Source organism: Notolabrus celidotus, chromosome 1 (genome assembly GCF_009762535.1).
Source record: "Notolabrus celidotus isolate fNotCel1 chromosome 1, fNotCel1.pri, whole genome shotgun sequence".
Classification (NCBI taxonomy): domain Eukaryota; kingdom Metazoa; phylum Chordata; class Actinopteri; order Labriformes; family Labridae; genus Notolabrus; species Notolabrus celidotus.
The window spans coordinates 35,641,130-35,668,451 of NC_048272.1; the positions used below are offsets into that span (position 1 = coordinate 35,641,130).

At 41.1% G+C, this 27,322-nt stretch overlaps 1 protein-coding gene across 1 annotated transcript in view; it reads left to right on the forward strand.

Annotated features, from left to right (window-relative positions):
• Nucleotides 1-2,245: 2,245 nt before the first annotated feature.
• The window catches only part of wnt4 (wingless-type MMTV integration site family, member 4), a 31,983-nt gene continuing 6,906 nt past the window's right edge, over nt 2,246-27,322 (forward strand). The window contains exons 1-2 of the mRNA XM_034686524.1: nt 2,246-2,848; nt 27,241-27,322. Coding sequence (XP_034542415.1) covers nt 2,772-2,848; nt 27,241-27,322 — 159 coding nt within the window. The 5' untranslated portion in view covers nt 2,246-2,771. The remainder of the gene's footprint in view (nt 2,849-27,240) is intronic.

Genomic DNA, 27,322 nt, shown 5'->3' on the forward strand with positions numbered 1-27,322 from the left:
GTTAGTTAGTACTGATGGGCACCTTACTTAACAGCCTCTGTCTGTATGAATGATGTGTAAATGGGTGAATCTGACATGTAACGTAATAGACTAGAGGAGGTGCTACATAAATATAGTCTATTTACCATTTAATTATATCAAACCACAGTTCACCATCAATGTATTGTATGCATTATTAAAAAGTAACATTTATCACATTACATTGTGCTTTGTTATCATACTACAACAATGATGTATTCATTGTTACATATTTGGACCATAGACTATAAATAATGGACGTAGTATCCGTGACGTCACCAATCTGTTCCTGAAGCCAATCGTCGCTGGAAATGCTGAACTCAAACTAACTTCGTCAGAGCTAGTGTGAGGTAAAAAAGTGGGCCCTAAGCCTTTTCGCTAACAGCTACAGTGTTCCCACCTGTCAATCAAGTCAGTCATGCCCTTATTTGGGCAAAACTCGTAAGTTTAATATCTTCAAAATAACAAGTTATAAAAAAATACACCCCCCTAGTGTGTGCTGATAGAGAAATTAGCCATTCAGACCTAAACCGTTATTTGTACCAGACTGTAAAAATGTTTATTTCTGCTGTAAAGATCATCTTCTTTGAATGGGTGTGTATTTGGTTTCTGTGTTTCTGCAGCCAGCCTCAAGTGGACGCTCCATGAAATGTAGTTTTTCACTTCATATTTTAAGATCTTAGACTTGTTTGCTTCCCAGTTCCTGTTGATTGTTTGTATTTAAGTTATCTTATTCTTACATAAGAAATGTTATATTACTTAACTGTAACTTTATTCATGCATTTTTATAATGAAATATTTAATTTTTGTTCAATACATACAAGACTATGTTTGGTGTCTCTTCTGTGTTTGTATATTGTTTTGTAATGTTGGATAATTTGATCTCATATAACTTTAAATTTGGTTTCTGTTCTTCTTTTTAGCATATTTCATTCCCAATACTTCTTTTTTTCTATTCTTTGTGACTCTTTGTATTTCTGCAACCACCATTGTCCTGTCTAAATACACAGAAAGCATACATATCCTGCTCTTTTACAAACATTTGTACACAGATATGACCAAAAACTTTTGATATACATTTTTAATTACCATTTTAATATGTATGTCTTTACCCCCTTTTACTGCCACTGAAGTGAGAAAAGTTTGAACTCTTCTAAACCTTTCTTATAAATATGATGTTCTGTATGTATTCACATAATCTGCATGTTAACAGTATTCATTTTACTCTGCATATTGAGCATCTAAAGCAAAAAAAACAAAAACATTCCTCTGGGTTGAATAATGACCAATTCTGCCTTAAATAGAGGCAACATAAAATCTCATCTTTCTTCATTTCTAGCCTCCTTTGTTTTTACTGAGCTTCATGTGTGAGCATCATTTTTTCTTAAAGCTGGGAGATGTTAAAAAAAGATACCCCACATGTTTGTGCATCTTTTTATAGTCCTCACCTTTCTACATAATTCAGTCTGACATCTCAGGCAAATTTGGAAACTGTGGGATTCTCACTGCAGTTAAAAATAAAACCCTGCAGGATTGAAAAAAGTCATTTGTAGTGATTGACTAAGGCAGCGTGGAGTCCTCTGCAGAAATGAAGTGTTTTTTCTCATTTAGATTGTTATTGTTATGTAAATAGAATATAATTTTGAAGTGCTCAGTTCTACTTTTTTGCCAGGATCAGGTGAGTCACCAGAGTCCTCAGTGGTTCAACACGAGGCCAGTGTGGCTGTTTCACCTTATTATCCTCCTACAACTTTTTCATCAATCAATACTGTGCAACGGACATTTGTCATATTATTAGGATTTGCTGGTTTGAAATGCAGACGTTTTGCAGCCAAGCTTTAAATAGCCTGTTGACCGCAGAATATTTGGTTGAGTGTGTGACAGGCAGAGTGAGGTGCTGCCAAGAAGTGTCTGTGCGGTTTGAGAGGAGTGTATGTGTGTCAGTGAAAGAGAGCGTGTTTATGTGTGTGTTGGAGAGGAGTGGAGGGCGGCTGGGGAGGGCATTAGTGAATGGCTGTGCTATTGCATCCTCCCAGGAGACCTCTAAAACACACACATTGTCCCGTCCATACACACATACGCACACACTACCTTAGCAGCGCACTAAACCCGCCTCCTCCATCCCCAAAAAACTCCCATCTCACTGCCATACCTCTATATCCTCGCACCGCCCCTCCACTAAAGTCAGCGCACACATCTCCACTCAGCCAGACGCACCGAGAGACGGTGGTGTGTGAGGACCCGTGCGTATTTACGCTCAGCGTGTACATGTGAGAGGGAAGAGTTGTAGTGCCCGCCGAGCGCTGACAGGAGAACCTCGTGAGCAGGACCTTGAGATAAGCTCTTAGAAAGGAGGAACAACTTTAATTTGGCTCTAACGTGACTGCAACTCAATGCGCTCTCCCTGCTGGCTTTAACGCGCGGCGGAGAGGGAAAGCAAACACGTTGATTAAGAAGAAGGGGCTGATTCAGTCCGAGCGGCTCCAGAGTTTTGATCGTATTTTTAGCATCCTTCCTAGGCCCCCTCTGCTTATCCCTGTCCGGAGTGCGGAGTGGCAGGACCGGACGGACGGACTGTGAGACTGCGCGTCTCCGCCGGTGGATGATCCACTGGATGCGGGACGATGGATTAAGAGACTTCTCCGCTGCTGCTGCTGCTGCTGCTGCTGCTGCTGCTTCATTGTCACCGCTGACCTTCTGTCCACTTCGGGATTATTTCAGCTCTCACCGACCTCTCCTCCTTCCCTCTCGAGATGACCGAGGAATATGTTTTGCGGTGCGTCCTGATGCTCTGCTGCGCGCTTCTCTCGGCCAACGCGAGTAACTGGTTGTAAGTTGGATTTAACTACCTCTACTTCCATCATTCACCTGAATCCTCTTGTTCTCCCTCATCTGCGCATCCACTCATCGTCTGTCCTCTTTCTGCAGCTCAGTGGCCGCTCAGGTTAATTGTTAACCATCACACACACTCACACACACACGCAGTCTCTCCCTCTGACTTAATAATTTACCAACACCGCTACATCCCCCCGCGAAGACTCTCACAACAAAAGTTACTCACGGTGTCCCTGCTGCAAAGATACAGACCTCCTCACAGACAGATCTTCATATCCATGATATTACTTCATGCACGCAGGATTAAAGTTTTTACATCCTACAAACATATTCACTGGAATGTGAGAACAATATAATATGATGCATGTAGGAGTTTAAAATTGCTACCAGATGTAACTGTTTCTCAGTAAACAGGTCCTCTCTGCTCATTGTTTAGTATTATTAACCTTCAACCCATTTTTTATGCAAACCACTTTTTTATTTTGAGTGCTGCCTGTAAAACTTAATGTGCTAATTGAATGAGTTCACAAACCAATTCAACCTTTTGACCTCCATCCATAAAAAATGAATTCCATAGTCCTGAGTTATTTTAGTTTGTCACCAAATCAGACCCTGAGGCTGTCAGTGTTATATACACAATTTTAAAGAGGAATGAACCCACTCTGACTTTCCAATTAAATCATTCAGGTCTACAACAAGTCATTAAGTCTGACATATGGAAAAATAGGGATGTTATAAAACTTAAAAAAGAGAGTTCAGCAAGGTCAGCTAGACGTATCAAACTTAATTTTCTCAGCTGGAGAGAGATGTTGAAGTTTTGCAGTCTGTCAGACTACAGCGGCTCTAAACCCCAGCTGAGGGTAGCACACAGAGTGACTGTGTAGCAGAGCTGCACAGTGCCACCTCTTCCTGGGGCCGGTCGGTTGGGTCGCATGTGTGTGCCTGCTCTCCCGGCAGCCTGTGGGAGGTGGTTAGGTGGGTTTCTGCATTCCTCCGCAGGCTCCGCTCCATTTTCTGCTGCCATTCATCCCTCATAGCTTCAGCAAATTTACAAGCAGTGCTCATCATTTGAGTAGGATTTTCCCTGCTTTCTGTCAGAGAGTGGAGGCTTATGTGGAATCTACTTTACCTTTACGTTACTATTCATTATTATATAAAACATTTCCCTTCTTACATAGTCCTTCACATCTGCTTAACTTGCAACTGCTGTGAATTTTACTGTCTTTATTTGTGTCTTCATTTCACTTCCTTGCATGAATACCTGTGTAAGATTTATAATAACATATCTACAACCTTGTGTGTTTATGTTTACGGCTCGCTGCAGACAGCCTAACTGATATGGTTGACAGATTCATCAGAATAAATCAAATCATAGCCTTGCCAAACAGCACTGCCTACCTTGAACTCTGTCACTGAGTGCAGGGTAATTGTGCTGTTTGGGGCTGAAGGCGTGGTGACAGCAGTACAGAGCAGACATGTACAGGCAGGCTGCCGAGCTGCCAGTCTGTTCCACGGGGTTTCAATGTTAGGAAAAATCTGTGTTGGGCTGTAAGGACTGTATCTCAACACTTCAACACATCCTGAAGTTGTGGTTTCACCTTCACGCAGTAGCAGGTACACAAAGGGTCAAAGGAGGGAAATCAATTAGGAGAGAAACTGAGCCTGAACAAAATACTCTGTAACGCAACTTAAGTAACGTGAATGACGAGCAGTTTATCACAGCAGCATTCTTTATTACAGCTACAACACTTTATAAGACTGTTCTTATAGATCTATTATTTAAACAGCAACCATCCATCATAACCAAGGGAAGAAAAAGAAGAAGATACTTTATTAATCCCTGAGGGGAAATACATTTCTCCTGTTATTGAACATGCTGCAGAGACATAGGCTGAAATATATACACACATGCACAAACAGAGCCTTATGAACATGCATCAATGGGGAGATGACAGAGTGAGGGGGCTGCACACAAGTTAGAGGCCTTGCTCAAGGGCTACATAGCGTGGTGCCCAGGAGGTGAACTGACACCTCTCCAGCAACCAATCCAACCTCCACATTTTTTATCCATACTGGACTTAAATCAGCCACCCTGGTGGTCTGTGTTGCAACAGGATGCTAGCAGCTCTCTTTGCATTTTAATGTAGCACATCCCCTGTTGTTGGTGCTTTAGACCAGGGGTTCCCAAACTTTTCAGCCTGTGACCCCCAAAATATAGCTTCCAAAGACTTCCGACCCCCAATGTCCCTCAAAGTGATTTAATGTGGCTTCATTTAGCTGGTCTGCAGAAAATTAGCATACCTATATGAGCAGGTGGATGTGTTTTCTGTAATGAATTAACCTACTGCTACCGATGCTTTTGATAATTAACTGTTCACTAACCCTAAACCTAGGAGTCATCTTGCAAAAAGAAAGGCAGAAAATTCATTACATTTTCTATTTTCAAGGTTTTATTTCAAGTTAAGCCCCTGTTGTTGTGGATATTTTTTACTATAATGGGTAAAATGTACTATTTTATTTATTTTCTAGACCTAGAAGCCAGCATTGAAGATTTACATGTTGTCTGCTTCATTTCATTTTTTAAGTAAAACAAAAATTTTTAAATCTTTCTTTTTATCGTTCCATTACTTTAATCTTAGTAAAAGTATGATATGTGTTGACAGAAGGGATAATCTCATGTCATCATGTATCTACATACATACTGTATGTGCTTATTGCCACTCCTGCAAAAAATCAGCGCAGCAGTGCTGCCATCCCAGACAAACAAGTCTGGCTCTGCTTCTTGTGGTGCAGTTTGACATCCACTTTTTTTTCTCCAACCCTTCAGACAAAATTCATCATACAACTGAACATCATCCCCTATCCTAACAGCCTCTCACAGATCCATTCTCCTGCACAGTGCTCAAATCAGTAGAACACAGTCGTCTCGTCAATGTTACAAAGTTGTGTTTCATTTTACAGCATAGAGCGAGTGAATAAACTGTATTAGATCAAGCAGATGTACTCGAGCATTGCTGGAGTGGGAAGAGGACATGAGGTTGTTTTTTCAGCTTTGATTTCGCCTTCTGCAAAAGAGAAAACAATGCTTGTTCTAATGTCATCATGTGAGCTGAGTTTGGCGCTGTCAGGCCGTTTGACAGCCTCAGAAATGTGGACTCCAAATGTTGAGAAATGTAAAGCAGACTGAATGACTTGTACCACAGTATAGTGAGCAGTTGCAACTTGAGAGAAGAAACAAATGAAGTCAAATGAAAGAAATGCAAAATGAGAAGGTTCCACTGAAGTCCTTTTGGTTTAAATGAGCACTCCAGTATTCCACTTTTGCACTTATAAGCTGCTGGAAAACTCTGGAGATGCAGAATGAAAGAATGAATAGTTAGATATTAAAAGCCGAGGCTGTTAAATGCTCACTAAGAGTAAATCTTCAAAAACAGAGGATCCTACATTTCCCATAAGGCCATTTAAACGCATCTTTTAATTGGCTTGCTCCCACCTGGTTACCAACCCCAACCTTAACACTCCATACCAGCACTTTGTACTGCACATTTGTAGCCTTCAAACCATAGACTGTATAAAATATGGACATAGTATCGATTTTTCCGAAGCGCTGTTTTAAGACCAATCGTTGACGGGAGCCATATTGCTGCCGTTGAGCGATTGTGACATAAAGAGGCGGGCTTTGAGCCTCCTCGCCAACAGCTACAGTGTTCCTGCCTGTCAATCAAGTCAGCTGTGCCTCTCATTGGAAGACTCGTAATCTCAATATCTTTGAAATTGCTGCCTTACAAAAAAGTTCACCCCCCGTACAGTGTGTGCCGATCGAGAAATGAGCTATCCAGACTACACTCGTCTTTTGTACCAGGCTGCAAACATGTTTGTTTCTGCTATAAAGATCGGCCAGCGTCAAACAGATCCTCAATGAACTTCTGTTTTTAGCACTTCTGCATTGGATTCATATTTTTAAACAGCTTGCCGCTTGCTTCAAACCCAGGTAGAGATAATACTGATGACATCCTCATGGTTGTTTCCTCTGACTTGACATAACTCTTGCAGAGTCACAGGAAGTGTTATATAACTGTTTTCATGAGCTTAAAAATACTCCTTACGTCGTATATTCATGTCTTTTCTACTGATGGTGGACTAATTCAATCAGGTTGCTTTGTCACCCAGAGCAATACTTTTAGGATGAAGTAGATGTATCTGTATCACAATTACCAGCTATCATATGAACACTCTTTTCAAAGCAAACTAAACTTCATGGTTTAGAAACTTGAAGTCCTCTCTTATGTTTGCACAGAATCGATTAATTGTGCCAAAAATTCACTGGCTCCAGCTTCTCACATTTTAATATTTCTCTTTCCTCTCCTTTGTAATCTAAACACCTCTCAGGCTTTTGGACTGCTGTACTTGTAAAATAAGCTATTTCAACATGTCACCTTGACCTTTTAGAAATGATGACGGGCAGGGTCTATTTCCTGACATCTTATGGAAACAATCCTTAATTTATTAGTTTTTTAAATACTCTGAAGACTTGAATAGAGTTGTTAGCTGGAGACGTTAGATGTGTTAATTAACAGTGCTGAAAAAATATGACAGAATATTATTATTTCATGTAAGAAACACTTTTTAAAACATGCATGCGCTGAATGTGATTCAGAACAGCTCAAATACATCTCAGCTGTTCTTACGTCACTTGAAACCACAGCCTGAACCGGACTGTTTGTTTACCTCACCTGCAGCTCTGCCTGTGCCTGTCACCTTTAGCCCGTCAGCCAGGATGTGATTGCTCTGCCAAATCTCTGCGGCTGCTGAGTCATGTTTAGTGTCCTGCTGTGGAAATATGATTTGCATATTACTTTTCATTAGTTTGTCAGTCATCGCCCTTCCTCCTCCCCTTCCTCTTCCCCCTCCTCTTCCTTGTCTCACTCTGACTTTTCCTGCTGCACCTGCATGCCGCTCGAGGTCTGCCAGTGACTCTGTGGGTGTTGATGTTTCTGTGTGTGGGAATTTTTTGATTAAGCGTGTATGTTGACATCTTCCTCTAACAGTGCCACTCTTTCAGTATTTACCACACTGATTGCAGATGACTGTCCCTCACTTTCAGTGCACCAGACATGTCTGACTTGCACGAAGAAAGACTAATGCACAAAAATATTAAAACGAGGAATGTAAGAGACTCTGTTCTGTAGAGATGGACAAAAATCCAGATAGTAGAGGGAGACAAATGGAGGAAATAGGGGTGCTCAGATTAATTTCTGTGTCTTTTAAACATAAATTCAATTTCTAACAAGTCTAAAGGTAAGAAAACACTCAGATAGCAGTCAAAGTTGAACCCTTTTTAAACACAACTTGGAAACAAAGAGTCTTTGGTTAAATGCTGCCACATTGGTTAGCTGAATTTGGCTAAAGTTATCAGAGCTAGCACCACCGGATTTTGGTCTTCCCTGCAGGCTAACATCCACATGCCTGTGCTTGTTAGGCATTGCTCCTGTCCAGTTAAGCAGACAGAGATAACTTTATCTTCATTTTCTAGATCAAAATGCTGCCAAACCTCACCACACTACGAGATGCCATCCCTCATCTGTGCTTGTTTACAGTCAGGTAGTGTAAGGCCTGATTTTAGGCCTACAGCAATACAAGATAATAATGCGCTCATTATTCGTTACTACAAGTAATTCTGATTCAAACTGGCGAGGGTGACAACAAACGTGTAGTCGACTAAACAGGCAAATCCCTTTGATTAATCCATCCATCCATTATCTTGACCGCTTAAGGCTGATTTATACTTCTGTGTCGCCCCTACGCAGCAGGGGCTGACGCGGACATGAGCACCACACACATCGTGCGTCGATGTGACTGAGTCGCGCAGCAGTTCTCCACCGAAACGCTTGAGGGCAGCGCGGTCTCTCTGACTGTCTGGTCGCCTGTTTCCAGCCTCTGGAAACGGTCTCTGTTTACTTTTCCACAGAGATTCAGAGCGTGTTATGTTGATCTACAGCTGATACATGTTGCTGTTTATCATACAGACATGATTACATGAAGAATAGAGAGGAGGAGATGAAATACACGGCAGATGAGCAGGGATCACGGAAGTGCTGTAAATGCAGGAAATACAATGCCGCCGAGCCAACCAATCACGGGGCTTGCGGTCTGTGTCGATTCTACGGGTAGTTACATTTTGGAGAAGGTGCACGCCAGCTACGTGCGTAGGCCTCTGCGTAGGTACAGGAGCTACGTGGACCTCTGGCGCAGGCTACGCCGTTGATTCGACGCAGAAGTATAAATCAGCCTTTATCCCGTTTGGGGCGGGAGGCAGGGTACACCCTAGACAGGCTGCCAACCCATCACAGGGCAAATATGGAAAGACAGATGAATTATGAACAATAACCATTTGTTTTCAGGCTAGCAGGGCTGTGAGGCTGAACTAAGTTACAGCAAGGCTTCAGCTTGATCTGATTTCAGGATAAAAGCGGATGTGAAGAACATATTTTGGTTAGAATTTTCATATATTTCAACATGTAGATGACAGACTGTAAATATCTGTAATAAAAGAATACAATGATAGGATCATACATACATCTTTTCTTTTCAAGGTTGTGTTGCTGGCAGGAGAATAAGATCCTCACAAAACTCAGCTTACCGATCGCAACAAAATTTACTTTCAGATTGTTCCTGATGGATTTCGTGAGTCACTGAGCAGACATGTAGGCAGATGTTTGATTGCTGAGGATGTAGTAACAATGGACTAAGTCAGAATCTGTCATTAGATTTGCATTATCATAGACCATCTCTTCCCCATCTGTGTGCACAGAAATACCAAGATACCAAACCAGTGCTCAGTCTGACACCGCTCCCAAACCCTAGAACTGAGCGATGTCTGCTTTAGTAGCCTCCGACGATACAGAGAGGACAAATATGGACAGAAGTTTGTGTTAGAGGACCTACAGTAAGTCTTTCCCTAGTACCCTGCTCAAAACAACCCGCTGCATCATGGTTTCACGTCATGTTAACATCCAGCTTTAGATCTCCTCTCCTCGGTGTCGCTCTTTGTCTGTCTCTGTGTGAACATACATGTATATGTCGTGGACCTCACCATGGTAAGGTGCTAAAGAGATGGCAGCTGATGGGTAACCAGAGAAAGGAAAGTAGAGACCTTGGCATTGCTGTACATGCTGGCGCCTGGCACTTCTTTCACTCTCTCTCTCTCTCACACACACAAACACACACACACACACACACACATGAATGTGGTAAAGCTGTGGCATGTTATTTCGAGCCCTCTTGTCACCAGAGTGTGTACAATTATCCTGACACACTTGGAGCTTTGGGGAATAACTCAAGATGACCAGATTATCACCAGGACAGCTCAGGATGAAGAGGAAACACGAGGGCCGCTGAGAGGTGAGAGACAGTTCTGTCAGATCTATAGAAAGGTGTAGGGGGCTTATAGGTGACATGACTTATCCTCTGGTGGCCATGCTGGGGGACTTGTGCTCCTGGGCAACAATGAATACAAACAGCTGATTGTATTTCTGAATGTATACGGCAGCTTCTGATTGATTGAAAGCAGGGACAATGGGAATAAGTAGATACTGCTCACCCTCCCATTGGTGATGAGATGGCGGCTTTAGAGACAATGAAGCGCCTGTGTTGCGTGATAATTATGATCCTATATTTGTCAAGTTTTTGCCACCTTCTTCTTCTTCTTCTTCTTCTTCTTCTTCTTCTTCTTCTTCTTCTTCTTCTTCCTCTATTTTGTCTTACAACCAGTGCATTTTATTTCATGAAGATATAAACGTCTCACTCTAAGTGAACAAAAACAAAACAATGTGTTATATTCAGGTGATTATACACAAATTTAGACATACTCGTATGTATATATTGTATCAAATCTCTACCAAGTATGTTCTGCTTAATGCCGCTAAATTATTCACACTGTACCTTTAAGGCAGGACACCAATGAAGTCAAAGATACTCAGGACATCCAGGTGCATGCTGGGGTTGTAGAGACCAAATGAAAGTTAGTTTTTTTTATTTTGGCACGCGCAACGGCATTTCCAACAACATTGCGTCTTTGACTCACGCTCACAGAGAACTGTGGAACTTGAAAGCCATCACAAGGTGACAGCAGCAATGTTGATCAGTGTTACCCTCGTAGTGGGGCAGCAAATCAAAACATAATATGGAAATCATGTAAGTATTTATGGAGGATTATTTTTTGGTATTGATATTTGATTCAGTGACCTACACTCATTGATGTTATCATTATTTTTGATGTCTTTATAAGCCTGCTTATTACATGGCTGCGCTAAGTGATTTTGATTGGTCGTAAGGTTTCAGTGTTTCAGAGGTCTGTTATTTCCTGATATCAGACTTTTGCTTTGAAGAACACAGACTGTTGTTGGGCATGTGGCTCACAGGCTCTGGTGTGGACTGACTGTAAACATATCAGTGCTCAGACAAAGACGTTCAGTTAATCTAATGTTTGGTTTGTTTACGGTGAGAAAAACCAGAAAATGAACACCTTAAAAGAACACAGCGGTGTTATGAGGCTGATAAATAGAGAAGATGTCACAGACAGTAATGTGGAAGAATAAGTCAATGTGGTGCTGTGCTGATTCATTAGGGCCAATATAATAACAATAAGTACAAACCCTTGAATGAGAAGGTGTTTCCAAACTTTTGACTGGCAGTGTAGATGCTGCTCAAACTTCACAAAAAAAATCTATATTTGATGTAAAATCCCTGTTGTCTTTAGCAAGTAGCTGTATGATATAGTGGAGGAACCCCTTCAGGGTGAGCAGACGCTCCTGCTCACCCTGTCAGAGCTCCAACTCGCAGTAACAACCTGCTCACCTTACATCATCTCTTACTGACATCCCTCATAAAAGACTGACTCCCTATGGACTTTAAGATTGACCATCTTTCAAAATTTGCATCAGTGTCCAGTGATTTCTTTGTGGACATCCTTGGGTACATCACAAAAAATATATAACTAACTATAACTATGTGTATAGTTTAAGTTTAATCATGTAATTTTGTTAAAAATAAAAACTTACATGGTGCTTAAATTGTAGATATCACTTTAAATCAAGTCTCCGTCAGAGGTTGAAACCCTGCAATGATTCTGGTAGAGCTCACTTTAAAGAATGAGCAGCTATTAAGGAGCTTTAAGGTTAGATTAAGTGCTTGTTTTGGGTCTATACAGAGAAACCCATGAGTCAGTTCGCCTCACAAATTGTCTTAATCCATACAAATCTAATCTTAATCTTAAAATTACAGGTTTAAAGAAGTGAGAGATTCTGTTCTGTAGAGATGGCAGGATACCAGATAGGTGAAAACTGTGCTAACCTCATACACAGAGCTCTTTATACGGACTTGTAAACAACACATGGTTTATACATGTGTGTTAACTGTGTAAATAAAAAGCAGAAGCATTAATGGGGCACGTCCAAACCTGCTCACTGCACATGAATGAATCAATTTAACAAGCAGGCTCATCATAGTTTGAACACTTTCACAAACAGGGCTTGAAAATAAGACCTATAAATGTATCTCTGACACTGCTGAGAGGTCAAAACTCAGGAAGAGATGTTACCTCTCTTCACCATTAACATTCCAGCTTCATTCAAAACACTTAAACCTATCAATTTAATTTCAAATAATATATCAAATTAAATTGTATGATTTAGTTTGACTCTCCCTCTAAACTTTGAATAAGCCAGGAGAAATACTAATAAACAACTAAATCTCTTTAATCTCCAGCTTTATTCTGAGATACTTGACCTGCATGTTTTCCTGTTTACCAGACACATGTCAGCCTCTTTCAGTCCCTTTGACTCATGCCATCCACACACAGTCGTATCAGAGCAGAAACATAATCAAATATTCTCAGTCAAGTTGTTGTGAGGAAGTGTCTCTAAATAATCTGATGAATTATCGCTGAGGTCTGTGTTTGTGTGAGTTTGTTGTGACGTTTTTACTGTAAATAGAAGCTTGTTCTCACCGACAGCATGTCGAATACAGCTGTTTGAAAAAATGACACCGTGGATCCCCCTTTAGGGTGGGCCCTGTCCTCTAGTTTATTGTTATTATGTGTTTATTCCATAAAGTTTGGAGAGTTTGAAACACATTGAAGTGTAGCTGTGAGGGCTGCAGGATGGGTCAAACACACACAGGACTTAAACTCATCAGTAAGGGTTTGTCCTCTTAAGTTATTTAGCATACGTTAGTTAAACAACCTAGTTAGATTGGTTATGTTGCATAAATAAGTTTGTGTATGTATATATAACACGATATATTATCTCTATCAGCAGAATTAACACACATTTAAAAGCATTCTATATTCTTTCTCTGGTCCAGATGGTTTAGTCCACCTGTACATAAGCACACTGCAGGTGGGCAAAAGAGGTTCTTTATCTCTGACAGCTCGTACAAAAAGTGAGGTCTTTGTTCCATGGGATGTATAATCATGTTTGAACCCAAACTATCAACCTTTGCTCCAACCTCAACAAGTAGTTCCTTGTGCATTAAAGTAATCAAACTGTTTAGATTTCATAACCATAATTGCATGTGTAAACTCCTTTATGCCTTTCTGCAAGCTTTGTTTTGTACAGAAGCCCTAAAAGAAAACAAATCTTGTTATCTTGAGATCTGAACTTATTTTTCTCGTGATAATGGGATCATATATCTCATTTTATTCAGAGAACAAAGCTTATTTTTGTGTTATGATCTTCAACCTGTAAGATAAATGTCTCCTAACAAATTGTCTTTTTATTCTTTACTGTGGCAAAATCTTCCAAATAATGTTTGTGAAAAAACAAAAAATAAAAAAATAAAAGAAACTGATAACAGACCTTTCCTATTACCTGAAGTTACTTGGTTACCATATGTGTAAATGTGCTGCGTTTATGTTTAATACGGAAGCCCTAAAATAACTTGATTAAATACATTTTATTTTCTCAGTTTTCTCGTCGTATTTTTCTCGTTCTCTTGAGAAATAAAAGCTTGTTATCTTGAGATAACGAGAAAAATAAGCTGGGATCTTTAGAAAGTAATTGAAATGAACATGTTATGTCGAGGAAAACAGAGAAAATAAAATGTATTTGATCATCTTCTTTTAGGGCTTCCGTAGTTTTGAAAGTCCCTCTAGATTTTTTTATTTTTAGCTGATAACCTGACTGCTAATTTTTTATGTCTAACCAGATGTTGCATGTTACATCAATGTACAGTTGTGCTCATAAGTTTACATACCCTGGCAGAATTTATGATTTCTTGGGTAGTTTCTGTTGTCATTATTATATAAAAAGAGTAAACACAGTTGTTTGACAATAAATGGCTACACCCAACCACTAACCATGAGTGAAAAAAGATTTTTCTTTTATCATTCATATTATCTGAAAAATCGCCAAAAAAGAACCACAAATTCTGCCAGGGTATGTAAACTTATGAGCACAACTGTATATATTTTTTTCAAGTTATATTTTTGGGGCACTTTTGCCTTTAATAGATATGACAGCTGAAGAGTGACAGGAAATATGGGGAGTGGAGAGTTGGGGAAGACATGGTTGAGGCAACCTCTACCACGAGGACTATAGCCTCTGTATATGGGACGCGTGCTTAGACCGCTAGACCGACGGTGTCCCTGAATGTATGATTCAAATGAAATATGTTTGATCTCAGATGATACAAACTATAATGACTTACTGATATAGCCGAGTCATTTATTCAGCCAGGTTGAGATTTTAAATCTGATTTCTAATGGTGACCTGTTCAAGAATTGCAACACAAAGTTTCAACATAGAACAGTCAGACCCGTAGAGAACATATCATGGATGGTAGTCTGTCGATTTTTCGTCCACTCAAGAGTAAAATTCTTGGACTATCAGCCGAGTAGACCGGTTTCCATTTGGTGTGAGGATCCATGGCTCCTGGATGAACCATCATTACTTTGATGATCCTCTGACTTCTTCTATCTGACTTCTGACTCTGACGTTAGTGTTGCCATCTTATGTAACATCTGAGCTTTAACTCAAAGCACTGGTTTACTATACAGAGCTGCTTGCATTGAGAGGACTCCTAGAATTCTACATGAGTGAAAACACTAAACAACAAACCAAACACATGAAGTCTTTGGATACAGACTTTTTCCACAGCTGAGTTCATCATGCTCTTCATCCTTGTGTCACCAAACCCAGAACATCTCTAATCACAGCACTTCAGCAGTGTATCATATTTAAACCAGCTTTACCTACAGGCCGACGGATAGCTGGCATATAAGCTGACTTTACCTTAATGCAGGAATGGAGACAGGTACGCTGCACAGCTCCCGTTTCCAGCCATGATCTGCATTTAGAAACAATCAGCTGTTTGCAGCTATTGTCTCCCGGAACTTCAGACCTCCAACATGGCCGCCAGAGTGTTTGTTACATCACCTGAAAGAACAAACAATAGAAAACATGACAGAGAGTTAGAGGACGCTGACGTTACAACAGGCTTAGGACTGTGGCTGGAATGCATAACATAATACTGACACAATCGCACACACACTCGCACACACACACACACACACATACACACACACTGATTCCTAGTATTTTGGTGCACAGCATTAACTCCATACAGGGATTATTTTTGCTGCTTTATTGCCTCTTTTCTCAAATGTGTGTGAAAGTGTGTTACGTATATGTGCATGTGTGTGTGTAAATGCTTGTGTACATGCTTGCTGGAGTGTGTGTGTGTGTGTGTGTGTGTGTGTGTGTGTGTGTGTGTGTGTGTGTGTGTGTGTGTGTGTGTGTGTGTGTGTGTGTATGTGAGGGTTGTGGTGTTGGCAGAGCATGTTATTTTTAGGGGGAAATGAGCTCTAGTGGAGCCAGCAGCATATAAATACACCCAGACACACGCGTGGGCACACACACTGACACTCACACACTCACACTCGCACACACATACACATACGCATTCAGCTTGTAATAGCACATGACTCTTAATTGAACTTATTAGATAGTTTTCACTTCCTCTCTTCTCTTTTATTACTTTACTGTCTCCCAATTTCCCTCCTTCCTCCTGTTTAACTTTATCTTTTATTATGCGACTGAAAACAAAACAAATCAGAGCCATGTAATCCTTTATACAAAAACCCACCCACCTTTAATTTCTATCACCTTACAGCTCCTGAACTGTCCCCTGTAGTGATTTTCCTTTTCAGTTTTTAAAGGTTAAAAAATACAATTGATGCTAATCACCTGAGCATAATGCAGACTTTCATCCCCCCCAAAAAATTATCGACAATAATTTATTCTCCTCCAAAGAATTGTGTTTTTTACTTCATCAGTTAATGAATTTTTAGATCTTTAGAAGTTAAAAAAATCCTCTAGACACGCTAGCTAAAGAGTTTTAACTTGTTTAACTTGACAAAGGCGTAAGATACCAGGGGTTTCTGAATATATGCGGTCACTTAATTTCCAGGACCGAGTGTTACTTCAATAAGTTAACACTGATAAATCAGACTGCACACTCAGTGGACGGATGATTTAACAGTACTGCCGAAGGTGGAATGGCCTGACATTAACACTAAACTGATAGAAAAAACTGTTTAAGTTTAGGTCCTTAGATGCCTATATATGTCAGGATAGGGCAAAGACTTAAGGAGGACCCAAGTTCAGATTTTAAATAAAAAGGTTTTAATCAACAAAAGGTACAAACAAAACTCACTTAAATGTCCGAAAAAAAAATCCAAAAGGAAACGCTGGGGAAACACAGAGACACAGAACACAGGAAAGACGGACACAGGGAAGGCAGTAGGTACTGCGTACTAAATACTGCGTTTGAATTTAGTCTGTAGTATGGCTGTTCTGTTGGGTTTGGTCTGTAGTATGCTGGGTCAGGTGTCGCTGGATTTCCGGTTTCGGAAAGTAGAAGTAAACATCGGCCATGCTGATAACGAAACTGCTTCTTTAGCATCACTTATGATTTTAAAAGTTAAGAAGTGGTTTATATGTAATTTAATACTTTTCACAGCACCTAAAAAGTTCCCCCGGTCAAAAAAAAAAGAAAAAAGAAAAAGCATAACAAGCGCAGTATGTGAGGCAGACTGGTCCGATGCATACTGTGAAATTTTCCAGAATCAGTACGACATCCAGGGAGGTTTGGCATACTGCAGTACATACTGCTAGTATAGTAGGCGGTTTGAAAAACAGCCAATGATCCAACAAGAGACAGGAGAAACAGAGGAACGAAATACACAGAGTAATTAACACAGGTGTGAACACAGGACACAGGTGAAACTAATCAGGGTAATCAAAAAGGAGGGAAACACACAAGGGCAGAAAGTAACTTACCTGTAAACACAGGGATCAGAACTACAAAACAGAGAACACAAGACAAGACTAAGAAACACAAGAAAGTACAAAAAGAGACATGGATCACAAAACACACAAGGGGCACAAAGGATAACTAACACAGAATAAACAGGAGAAACCAAGGCATGAAACACAAGGAAAAAACTGTACTAAACATAGACTCATGACAATGTATGTGTGATTGATTACTCTGGCAATCGCACATAGGAGGATGAAGAACAAACAATTAGCTAACGTTAGCCTATGTGCTAAAAAAGGTATTGTTACAGGGAAATCCAATATATTCCTCTTAATGCCTCCCAAGTTTCTGATCAGAGGGTAATTATAACTCTTAATATACATGAAGTCCTCCATCCACACAACTGTAAATATGAGCCGTATTAAGTGTGTGGACTGTCCAGTCCTTTAGTCTGATTGTTTTAACAACAGTTGTTTTTTTGTTCACGGGCAGAGGTGACTGGCGTACGTTACAATTGAAGTTCTGAGACATTATTATTGCTCCTTTCGTATTCTGGTACCAACCAACACAACACGAACACAATTTAAGACTACTATGTCTGCCCTATAGTGACATTTCATGATATTTCACTTAGATGCTGATTTTCAGAATAACAGATCCAAAGTGTTGAGATCTGAATTCTAGATGTTCATTAAACAGATTAATCCAACAGAAACTAGTCTTGAACTCCGGGTCCAGGAAGGGGCTGCAGGTAAACTGAGAGAATAGTGCCCTCTTCAGGTGAATGCATGTTTTACATATGGTAGGTGTCCACTGTAGAGGGGACAGGGAGGGTTAGCTCAGGTCACACCTCAGTCACACTCCTCTTTATGAGAAATTCAAACCTCTTCTGTCTGTGTCCTCTCTGCTAGCAGCACTAAATGTTTCCTGATCTCTTAATTAAAGAAAATATTGTCGCTGCATCAAGTCAAAACTCAACAGTGACTTGTTGCAGCATAGCTTGCAGGTCCTCGCTCCTCTGAGACCCGTGCACAGAGGCTCAGTAGAAGAGAAGCGTCTCAGACTCTCCTCCTCGCACTTCCCATCTGCGCTATATTTACCTGTCACTGTGTACCTCTGCTGTGTGCTCAGTGCAGGAAAGGCAAACATGGGGATATTTTCATATAAATACACATTAGAGATGATGGAGGCAAAGAGAGTGTGCTACAGTTTGTGAGCATTTATGTCATTTTGTGAGTAGGAACTTGCTGAAATGCCATGTATATGTGTCCAGCCTCTGCATTCCCCCACCACCCCTACGTTTCTTTCTCTTCGACTGGCCTCTTTTTCTAACTTCCAGTGTGAAAGAGAGAACTAAACAAAGGTGTTAAATAAAAGAATCCCCAGCTTTACATTGGGGTCTCGCTAAATCCGAAGGGATTCTAATTTGCATAAACACCTATTTACTTTTCATTATCCTACTTATTACAGGGCTACAACTAAAGACATAAAAGTGGATGTAAAGACATGAACAATAATTAAAAGAAGATTTTAATAGTTTACAAAATGTGATATTTACACCTAAAAACGAGTCCTTCTGATTTGATGGACGATCATGGTTTCATTGCAACAGATTCTTATCCGCCTTCTTGTGGGATGAATTCACATTGAACTGAACATTTTAACTCATGGTCAAGTTAAAACACGAGTCCATGTATTTGTTTTAATTACCATTAAAGTGAACATTTCCACTAAAGGCAACATCAGACAAGGTGAACAGGACTTCTGCAGGAGTACTCATGTTGACATTTCTCTCCCAATTTAGCTCTCCTTCTTCTCAGAGCTTTGCAGTTTATTTACCTGTGGACATAAATGAGACAAATGACAACGTTTAACACTATTGCTATTATCACCAACCCTTACAGTTTAACTTAGAGCAATCGGCAACTTGCATCCGACTTCCAACAGATCCATGTCTGGTCCGTCGCCGATCTGCTGTGGTCTGGCTCCGTGCTCTCCCGTCCGTCAACACCCACCGGTTGTGTTTTCGGATTGCAGCACGGAGCAGGAGTGCCGGACAGCTAGAGTCATGTGACCGAGGTTTTCACGCAGTAATTACTGAATCAAGGATTCTCCTCCCCCTCTCCTCATCAATGTTGTCTTTATGGTCCTCTGAGAACCTCTGACCTATTGACTCCAGGCCTGGCTCCGCTCATCATGACAGTTTGTTGTTGTAGTTAAGTGTAAAAGGAACACAAGCTCTGCTGCTGTTGTTGTCTGGATTGCAGGACAGGATGTTGCTCCACTTTTCCCTTTCAGAGATGCTTGGGGTCCAGTAGCTCCTCAGGCTGCTCTCATATCTGTGCCCGCTCACTGTCATTACTTCCCCACTCTCAAGACCAACCCGAGTTTTGCCACAGTGTCAACAGGCAGAGGTGTTATGTGCCAGGCTCCTTTCACGGACTGATTTGATATAACGTGAGTGATCAATCAGGTTATCCTTGTATGTCATATCTTTATTTCATTCAACAGACAGAAGAGACTGACTTTAAAGTAAACTTTGTGTTGTATATGATTGAATAATTGGAAATAACTTCTTAGTTTGACACATATTAATCCATTAGATAATTCTTGGAATAATCAAAGTGTTGTTTATTTATTTAACTAGCAGGAAATAGTAAAATCATGTCCACAATATGTGGGAACACTGATTGAACACACTAGATATATTGTGTCACCTTGTCGGCTTCGGGGCTACCTGAAGGTAGATCTTGTTCCCCTGGGACATGACCAGGCTGTGTCCCTGTTTCTCCTTATGTGAAGCTAAGCTGTCTCAAGCCTCTGTGACTAATCACTCAGACATCAAGGCATCCATCTGATCACCTGTCTCTGCAAAGAAAAGCAATATTCATGCAAAACATCAAAGCATTACTCTAAAATAAATAAAGCTAACTCTTCTGGACTTTTTGTACCACAGTCATTGAAGCTCAGAGATCTGATCACCAGCGGTCAGAGCGTTACTCCACCTCTCACAGTCTTTATTCAGACTGAAGCTCTGTCATTCACATTTTGAATCCATACCTTCAAAGGGTTCATTTGTGACTTGTGTGTGGTATTGAACATTTCTATGAGCCTTTATTTCCGGTGTCTCCTCTGTTTAGAATTATCCCCTATTTTCAGTTTCAGCCTCTCATGAGTTTGTGGGGGGCTCCGGGTGGGAGGTATGGAGAATTCCACCTGGACTGTGGTGCATTCGCAGGCTGCTGCGTGTTTGTGTTGCATTACACATCGCAGCCTTCACAACACCACTGGCTCCACTGGGCTTATGCCCCTGGGATTGAAGCACGCAACCGGCAGAGACCAGAGAGAGACGGAGAGAAAAGAAGGGGAGGAGTGGAGAGGATGAGATGTGGTATGATGGTGTGTGTGCGCGTGTATGTATGTTTGTGTGTCTGTTAGTTGCTGTGTCCTTCTACGGGTCGACTCCTCTGTCTCCTTGTTGAGGTGTTTTGTTAGCCTCATCTCTGGGAACCAACGGGTACACGAAGCAGAATGAACAGATAAAGTGAGACACGTTTGCCCAAGGCCTCCGCTGAACTTTTCCCACGCATAGATCCACCCACACACACACACACATACACACACACACACATCTAGAAAATCACCTGAATAACTGCTTATCCAATGTTTATTAAAAGTTTCCAAGGTGAATGTCAGGCCAGTGGGATGCCGTCCAGCTGTTTGTGTCTAAGTGAGTGTGGCTTTGTCCATCTGACGGGGTTTCTGCCGTCGTCTCGTATTTTCTCCATGGGTTGTTTTTATCTGCGTCTGATGGTCTCCCAGCTGGATGCCCAGACCCAGACCTAGAGCTCTGCCCAAGGCTCGCTCAACAACAAAGAGGGATCAAACGCCGCACATGGCTTTGATGAAAGCCTTGCAACTGCAATGGAGCAAATCAGAGCAGGGCAGATCTAAGTTGGACTTGGTCCATGCAGGCAGGAGGCAGGACCTGTAGATCTGGGAAGAGAAATAACCTCACAGAGAGCTCGAGGACAGACAGAGGGGTTCGGGACTTTAACACGTGTATATATAATGCTGTTCAGTTCAGAGATTCAATGCTCCATGTTTTAGTGTTATCATACCAGTGACTCCTATGGTCATGAACAGTTTGGTTTGATGTTTGTTTATGCTGCCAGAAGGCGGATGAGAATCCATTGCCATGGTAGTGCTACCAGCCCTGAATTGGAGGGATTATTTTTTCTATTTTGTATCAATGAAACCGTCTTTAAAATCAATAATTTGGGTCAATTTGTTGATTTGTTGAACCGTTGATCTGAATACAGGAGCTGGGTCGTCATTTCCTCCTGGCCACCCATCAATCCTTAAAGCTAGGGTTGGTAGTCACGGAAAACTAGCATGAATTTGAATGTAGCATTTCCTCAGGACTCCATCTAACCCCCCCTCCCCTCGGAGCTCCTCCAAAACGACGCCCCCCTCACATGCACGAGCGCCGCTGATTCGCAGCAATGATCGTGACTGATTCAAAACCGGTCCTCAGCACATCGTTTGTGTTTTGCACTACATCAACTCATGTCTCACTCAGCGGTAAGAAAACACCAAAACATTATCATAGTGAAAGTTAAAAACACAAACAAACATGAAATGTACACGCAGGAGGCGGGCTGAACGGCAGGAAGGGATTTGATTGATTTCATAATTTGGCTCCTGATGGCAGGGATGGGTTGGTGTTTTTCCAAGTTTACTCCGGCTGTAGATAGCGTTTTTTTTTTCCTGCTCTTTTTTAAGAATACATTATGTATTGATTGCCATCGGGACATAAAGATCATTTTAACCAGTATGACTACCGACCCCAACTTTAAGGGAGACTTATTGTACTCTTTTCATCTTCCTTTATGTCAGTCTGGGACATCTAAAGTAGCTTTGCACCATCCGCATATGAAAAACGTCCTCATTTATCTGATACTGCTGTCCATGAGGACCCTCTTTTCATCACTTTTCAGCGTCTGCCTGAAATGTGTTGTGTTGGCCCATGATATAAAGTTTGATACAATTTGTAGGTGTCACTTTTCACCCAGCTTTGTACTCATGAAACGTCCCAGAGGTTATTCATTTACAGAAAACGTCTGAAGCTAGCCATCAGCGCCCATGTTAGCTTCCCATTATAGCTTAGCATTAGCTATTGTTAGCTTCCCTGCTGTTTAATGTCACTTACAGCTTGTGTTTGTGAGCCTTTATGTGAGGTCTTTATATCTGGAACAGCCTGAATCGCAGCTCGTACTGGCCTTTGTTTACAAAGGAGTCATCAGTGAAGTGATGAGCACGAACACGTGGTGGCTGCTGGCACGAAAACATAGAAACTTCCCTCTGTCTTCGGGTGGATTTGTCTTTGGAAAGACAATAAAGCAGTGTCTTTCATTCATAATCAATAGAACATGCACGAGCAACTTTTCTGATAAATACTGACTCAACGAAGTGCAGATCGGAGGAAAGCTGAGTGGTGAAATGGACTTTCAGGAGAGGGAAAGTTTGAATGAGCTTCGGATGGGCTTGCCATTCAATATTGTCCTAATTGGCGTCAGGTTCAGGCCAAATCTTGCAAAGTTATCAAAACTGGCTCTTAAGAGAACCCAGGAAACATCTCCAGGGATTACGCCAACATCTGTGTTTCTCATGTTTGAAACTTTGCTGGGGTTTGTGTGAGATTGGAACATTACATGCATGTATTGAAATATAGATCATCATAATATATCACCTTTAAGGTAATATGGATGTAGTTATTAACAAAATGTGAGGGTCTCAAATATTCAGCCCTCTCTTATGAATGACGGGGGGCCCAGTGAGGCTTATAAGCGACAGAGTCAACCTTATTAGCGGGTGATGTCACCCCTGAGGGCTGGATGTGAGCGGATGTGGCTGAGATGTGGTGGAGTGGCAGAGAGTGGGGTTATCGCAGTGATGAGTGCTAAATACTGACACTGTCTGGAGGGGAAGAGAAAATAAAGCCATCAAAGAGACAGAGAGAGATTATGTGAACTGCTGAGAGGAGGGTGAATGCAGACAAGGAGCTGTTTGACCTCTGGAAGGATGATAATTACTTATCACACATTTACAGAGAGCGAGGAATATGCTGTTTTAACCACACAAATAAATCAGGGTTAAAAGTGTTGAATGCGTTAACCTGTGCTTAATGAAATTAATATTCAGGATATCATAAACCTGTTTGCAGAACATTGGTAGCATGACTTTGTGTTGTGCAACAGCTTTGTCAATAACCTGACAGCAGAACTCTCTGCAGCATGGATGTGTGCCACAGCATGATTGAGACGGGCTAACAGGGATTTACAGAGGTATGTGTGGTCTTGGGAACTCATAACCCGAGACTCATAAAACAAGCTTGGGAAACCTTAAGGAAAAGCATGTCTGCTTGTACACAACGATGGCCTAAAAGTTAATTTGGTTGGAATTTGCCTGTAGTGAGTGCCAATTGATATTCAAACTCAGTCCACTGTATGAGGCAGTCTGCAAATACTGGATTCAAGTTTGTTCAGAGTCACTTTTGTTACATTCATCAATGTCACTACAAGACTTGTCTTTCACAGAGACGTGTTGCATCACATTTCATGCCTTACCCTAAAGGAGTAGTACAACGTTTGGGGAAAACAGGGATTGTTTATCTTTTGGAGATTGAGATAAGAGGATCAGTGACAATGGCAGAGCTATCTTAGCATGAAGACACAAAGCAGGAGAAAGCAGGCAGCTCAGCTCTATCCAATTCCGAAAACAGCTGTTTTTTTTTAATTACAAAGAAAACAATTTGTTGATAATACCGGAGAAGAGTCAATTGCAGTTAAACAGAATGTCCAACAAGAAGATTATGGAAATTGAGCATAGCATTATTTCAGGCCGGCCACAAAGTCCAGCTCATCTTTGGTTCATGACAAAAAATAATGTAGTCATGAGCATCACCTGACTTATATGCTCTACATTTCTCTCTATTTGTCCTACTCATGTCTTCTACACTCAAAGAAATAATTTGTTGGGCAAACATAATAAAATTATGGAAATAATTTCCACCTAATTAAAATGCTTTCATTTAGTGAGACACAATTTTGTTGAACCAACTTATTGTAAATATGTTGAATGAACATAAAGTATTGACATTACCATTACTTATTTGCAATGTTTGGGTCCAACTTAATTTGTAAAGGTTGTTTCAACGTATTTACTAAGGTATGATCTGACTTCATTGCCTTGAGTCACAATGACTTAGCCTCGATACATGGGGTGATTTGACCGCTAGGCCACCAGCGCCCCAATTGCAATCAGTCACAGGCGATCTCTCCCAACTCCCCATAACGGCTCTTCTTTGCCAGAAGCACGCTACCGTGGCTGATGAATAGGGCCTGTCGCACGTTACTGCTCTGGAGAGGTATTGCAGATGGGATTCCTATCTAAACCCTTTAGGTTGTGTTGACATAAAGCAATCTATAGTCTTAAAGATTTTGCATGTCATGTTAAAACTTCATGATTTAAAAATGTTTAACCACTAAACATTAATTAATAGAACAGAAGCTACATGTTATACTTATGTTGATAAAACAGACACCAATGTTGCTTTTTTTGAGTGTACTCACTCTCTAATATAGATATATTTGTCAACTCAACTTTGTTTGGGTAGCATCTGTTTGATTTGGTGGTTAACCCCCTCAAGCTTGACAGACGTCTCATCATACTTCTGTTGCCAAACTGCGCACACGCTAACACACGTCATCATTAAGTTCAAACTGCGCCTGTCAGTATGCTCTCTCAGACAGAATCAGGTACTTGTTCCCCTTCCTTCTAGTCTTTATGCTTTAGGCTGAACACCTCCTGACAATGTTGTTGTGCTCCATGAACACACAGCCTACACGCCTTGTTGAAGCAGTCTCTGCTTCGACTTCTGGCCTCGACCCTCTGCAGCATATCATCCCCATTTCTCTTCTTCCCACATTCTCTGTCTTTCTTCACGTTTCCCATCAAACAAAGGCAAAGAATGCCCCAAAAACCTTTAAAAAATGATCTGCAAAATCTTTAATCAGGTGAAAAACATCACCAAAAAGTATGAATGTCCACTTTGTACTTCTGTTCTTCTCTGAAGTTGGTATATTTTCTAAAACTCTGTGACTGGGTGTGATGTGAAACTAAACCAGAGGAATTTTCTCTTCACATCTGCAAATCCTTCCACTGTTTGATAAAACAAAAGGGACCTTTAGACTCAACATTTGTAAGAATGATTACACATTGAGTAGAGCAGACAGAACACAATCAGTGCTGCTCCCTCTGTGGAAGACTCGCTGCCAGCTCATGAGAAAACCTATTTCTGTCAGGTGCAGCTGGGACTGGAGATATGAGAGATCTGTCCCAGTGAGGTGAGGTGGATGTGTGAGGGTCAGGGCATCCAGCCTGATGCCATTTTTTTTTCACATACTAGATTGTGCTTGCATGCGTGTGTGTGTGTATGATGTGTGAGTGTGTGCTGTATATCTCCCTGACCTGTCTGGCCTGAAGGTGGTGTGTATGATAAGCCACTTTCCCTCCTCTCAGTGTCCTCACAACCAGACGTTTCTCCAAAACATTCCCACAACGTCATGGGAACTAATGAGCAGCTCTGCTTCATCTAAAGGTTTTAAATCCCATTTAACCTCCTCCAGTCAAAAGCAGAGAGTTAATTTTGCACCATAACAGTATGTTGTAGATTAAGCTTCAGTCATTCATGCAACTTCTCTTTTTATCTCATGGTGATGGCTGCGGTGTCTTATCACCTAAATAAATAGACACAAGATTATGTACTTTCACCTTCAATAAGACAGCTGAGACTGCAGTCCACTATTCAAAATCTGCCAACATACAAACCCCTACAGTGAAATTCGTGGAAGCTGTCCAAAGTGGGGGTCACAAGACACTGAGGTGACTCTTTAACATTAGCATCCGAAGCAGCAGGTTCAAAAACAGAAGCACCAACTCGGTCTCAGCAGAGGTGTGTCTAAAAAAGCTGACCTAAATTATTGAGATGATCAGGATACTTTTACACATCTTGGGGTGCAGAAGGACTTCCTTTAATCCTATCTCCTAAAACCTGTTGTTTTAATGCATAATAGTCAGAAAATAACTCTGGATTCAATTGTTTTTAAATTCAACTTTAGGACTAACTTAAAGATGATGCACCATATATCCATCATCTTATCCCATTCATGTTTATTGGGAGCTGCTGATCCCAGCTATTATAGGGCAAGAGACAGAGTACACCTTGGGCAGGTTGCTAGAGATCAGACTGAGCCCTGTCTGTAAGATGGGACTGGATCTTATCCTGTCTTGATGTTGGGTCTTTGTTAATAATAGAACATAGAGTACGGTCTAGACCTGCTCTGTTTGCAAAGAGTCTTGAGATAACATTTGTTAAGATTTGGCGCTGCATAAACAAAGATTGATTGATTGCGATTGGTTGAAGAAACAGAGAAAAATGACGCTAATTTTCTGCTGACCAGATAAATTAAGTATCTTCAGCTTTAAGGTAGTATGAAACACACACACATACATACAGACTCACCTGTGCAACTTATTGAATAGTCCTATCACTGCTTCTGGCCTTTTAACCACCTTTAGTGATCGTGGGGTAGCAAGCCTCTGGCACTGATGCCCCGGGATAGAAAGTTTGGGAACCTCTGCTCTAGTTTTTGGTTATGTTTTATAGTAGAAGACGTGATGTAGTATGGAGGGCATGCTTGTGGTGGTTTTCGCAGGTAATGGATGGGGTACCAAACTCGACCTTTATCCAGGAGACAGGACTTTGATTCCAGAGGAAAACCAAAACCTAAAGTGAACTTTAACCGAAAGAGGTTACAGATTTTTTGGTTTTTTTGAGTTGGTCCAACTGGACGTACAACAACACTGACACTAGAGGAGCTGCTGCATCATCATGTTTCCAGGGACACTGAGCAAGCTGCCGAATCTGATGACTTGGGACATGGGGTCTCTGGTCTCTGTGCACACTAAAGATGTCCTCTTGTCTTGTGTTTGTGTCTCTGTCAGGTACCTGGCTAAACTGTCATCAGTGGGAAGCATCAGGGATGAGGAGACATGCGAGAGGTTACGAGGTCTTATCCAAAGACAG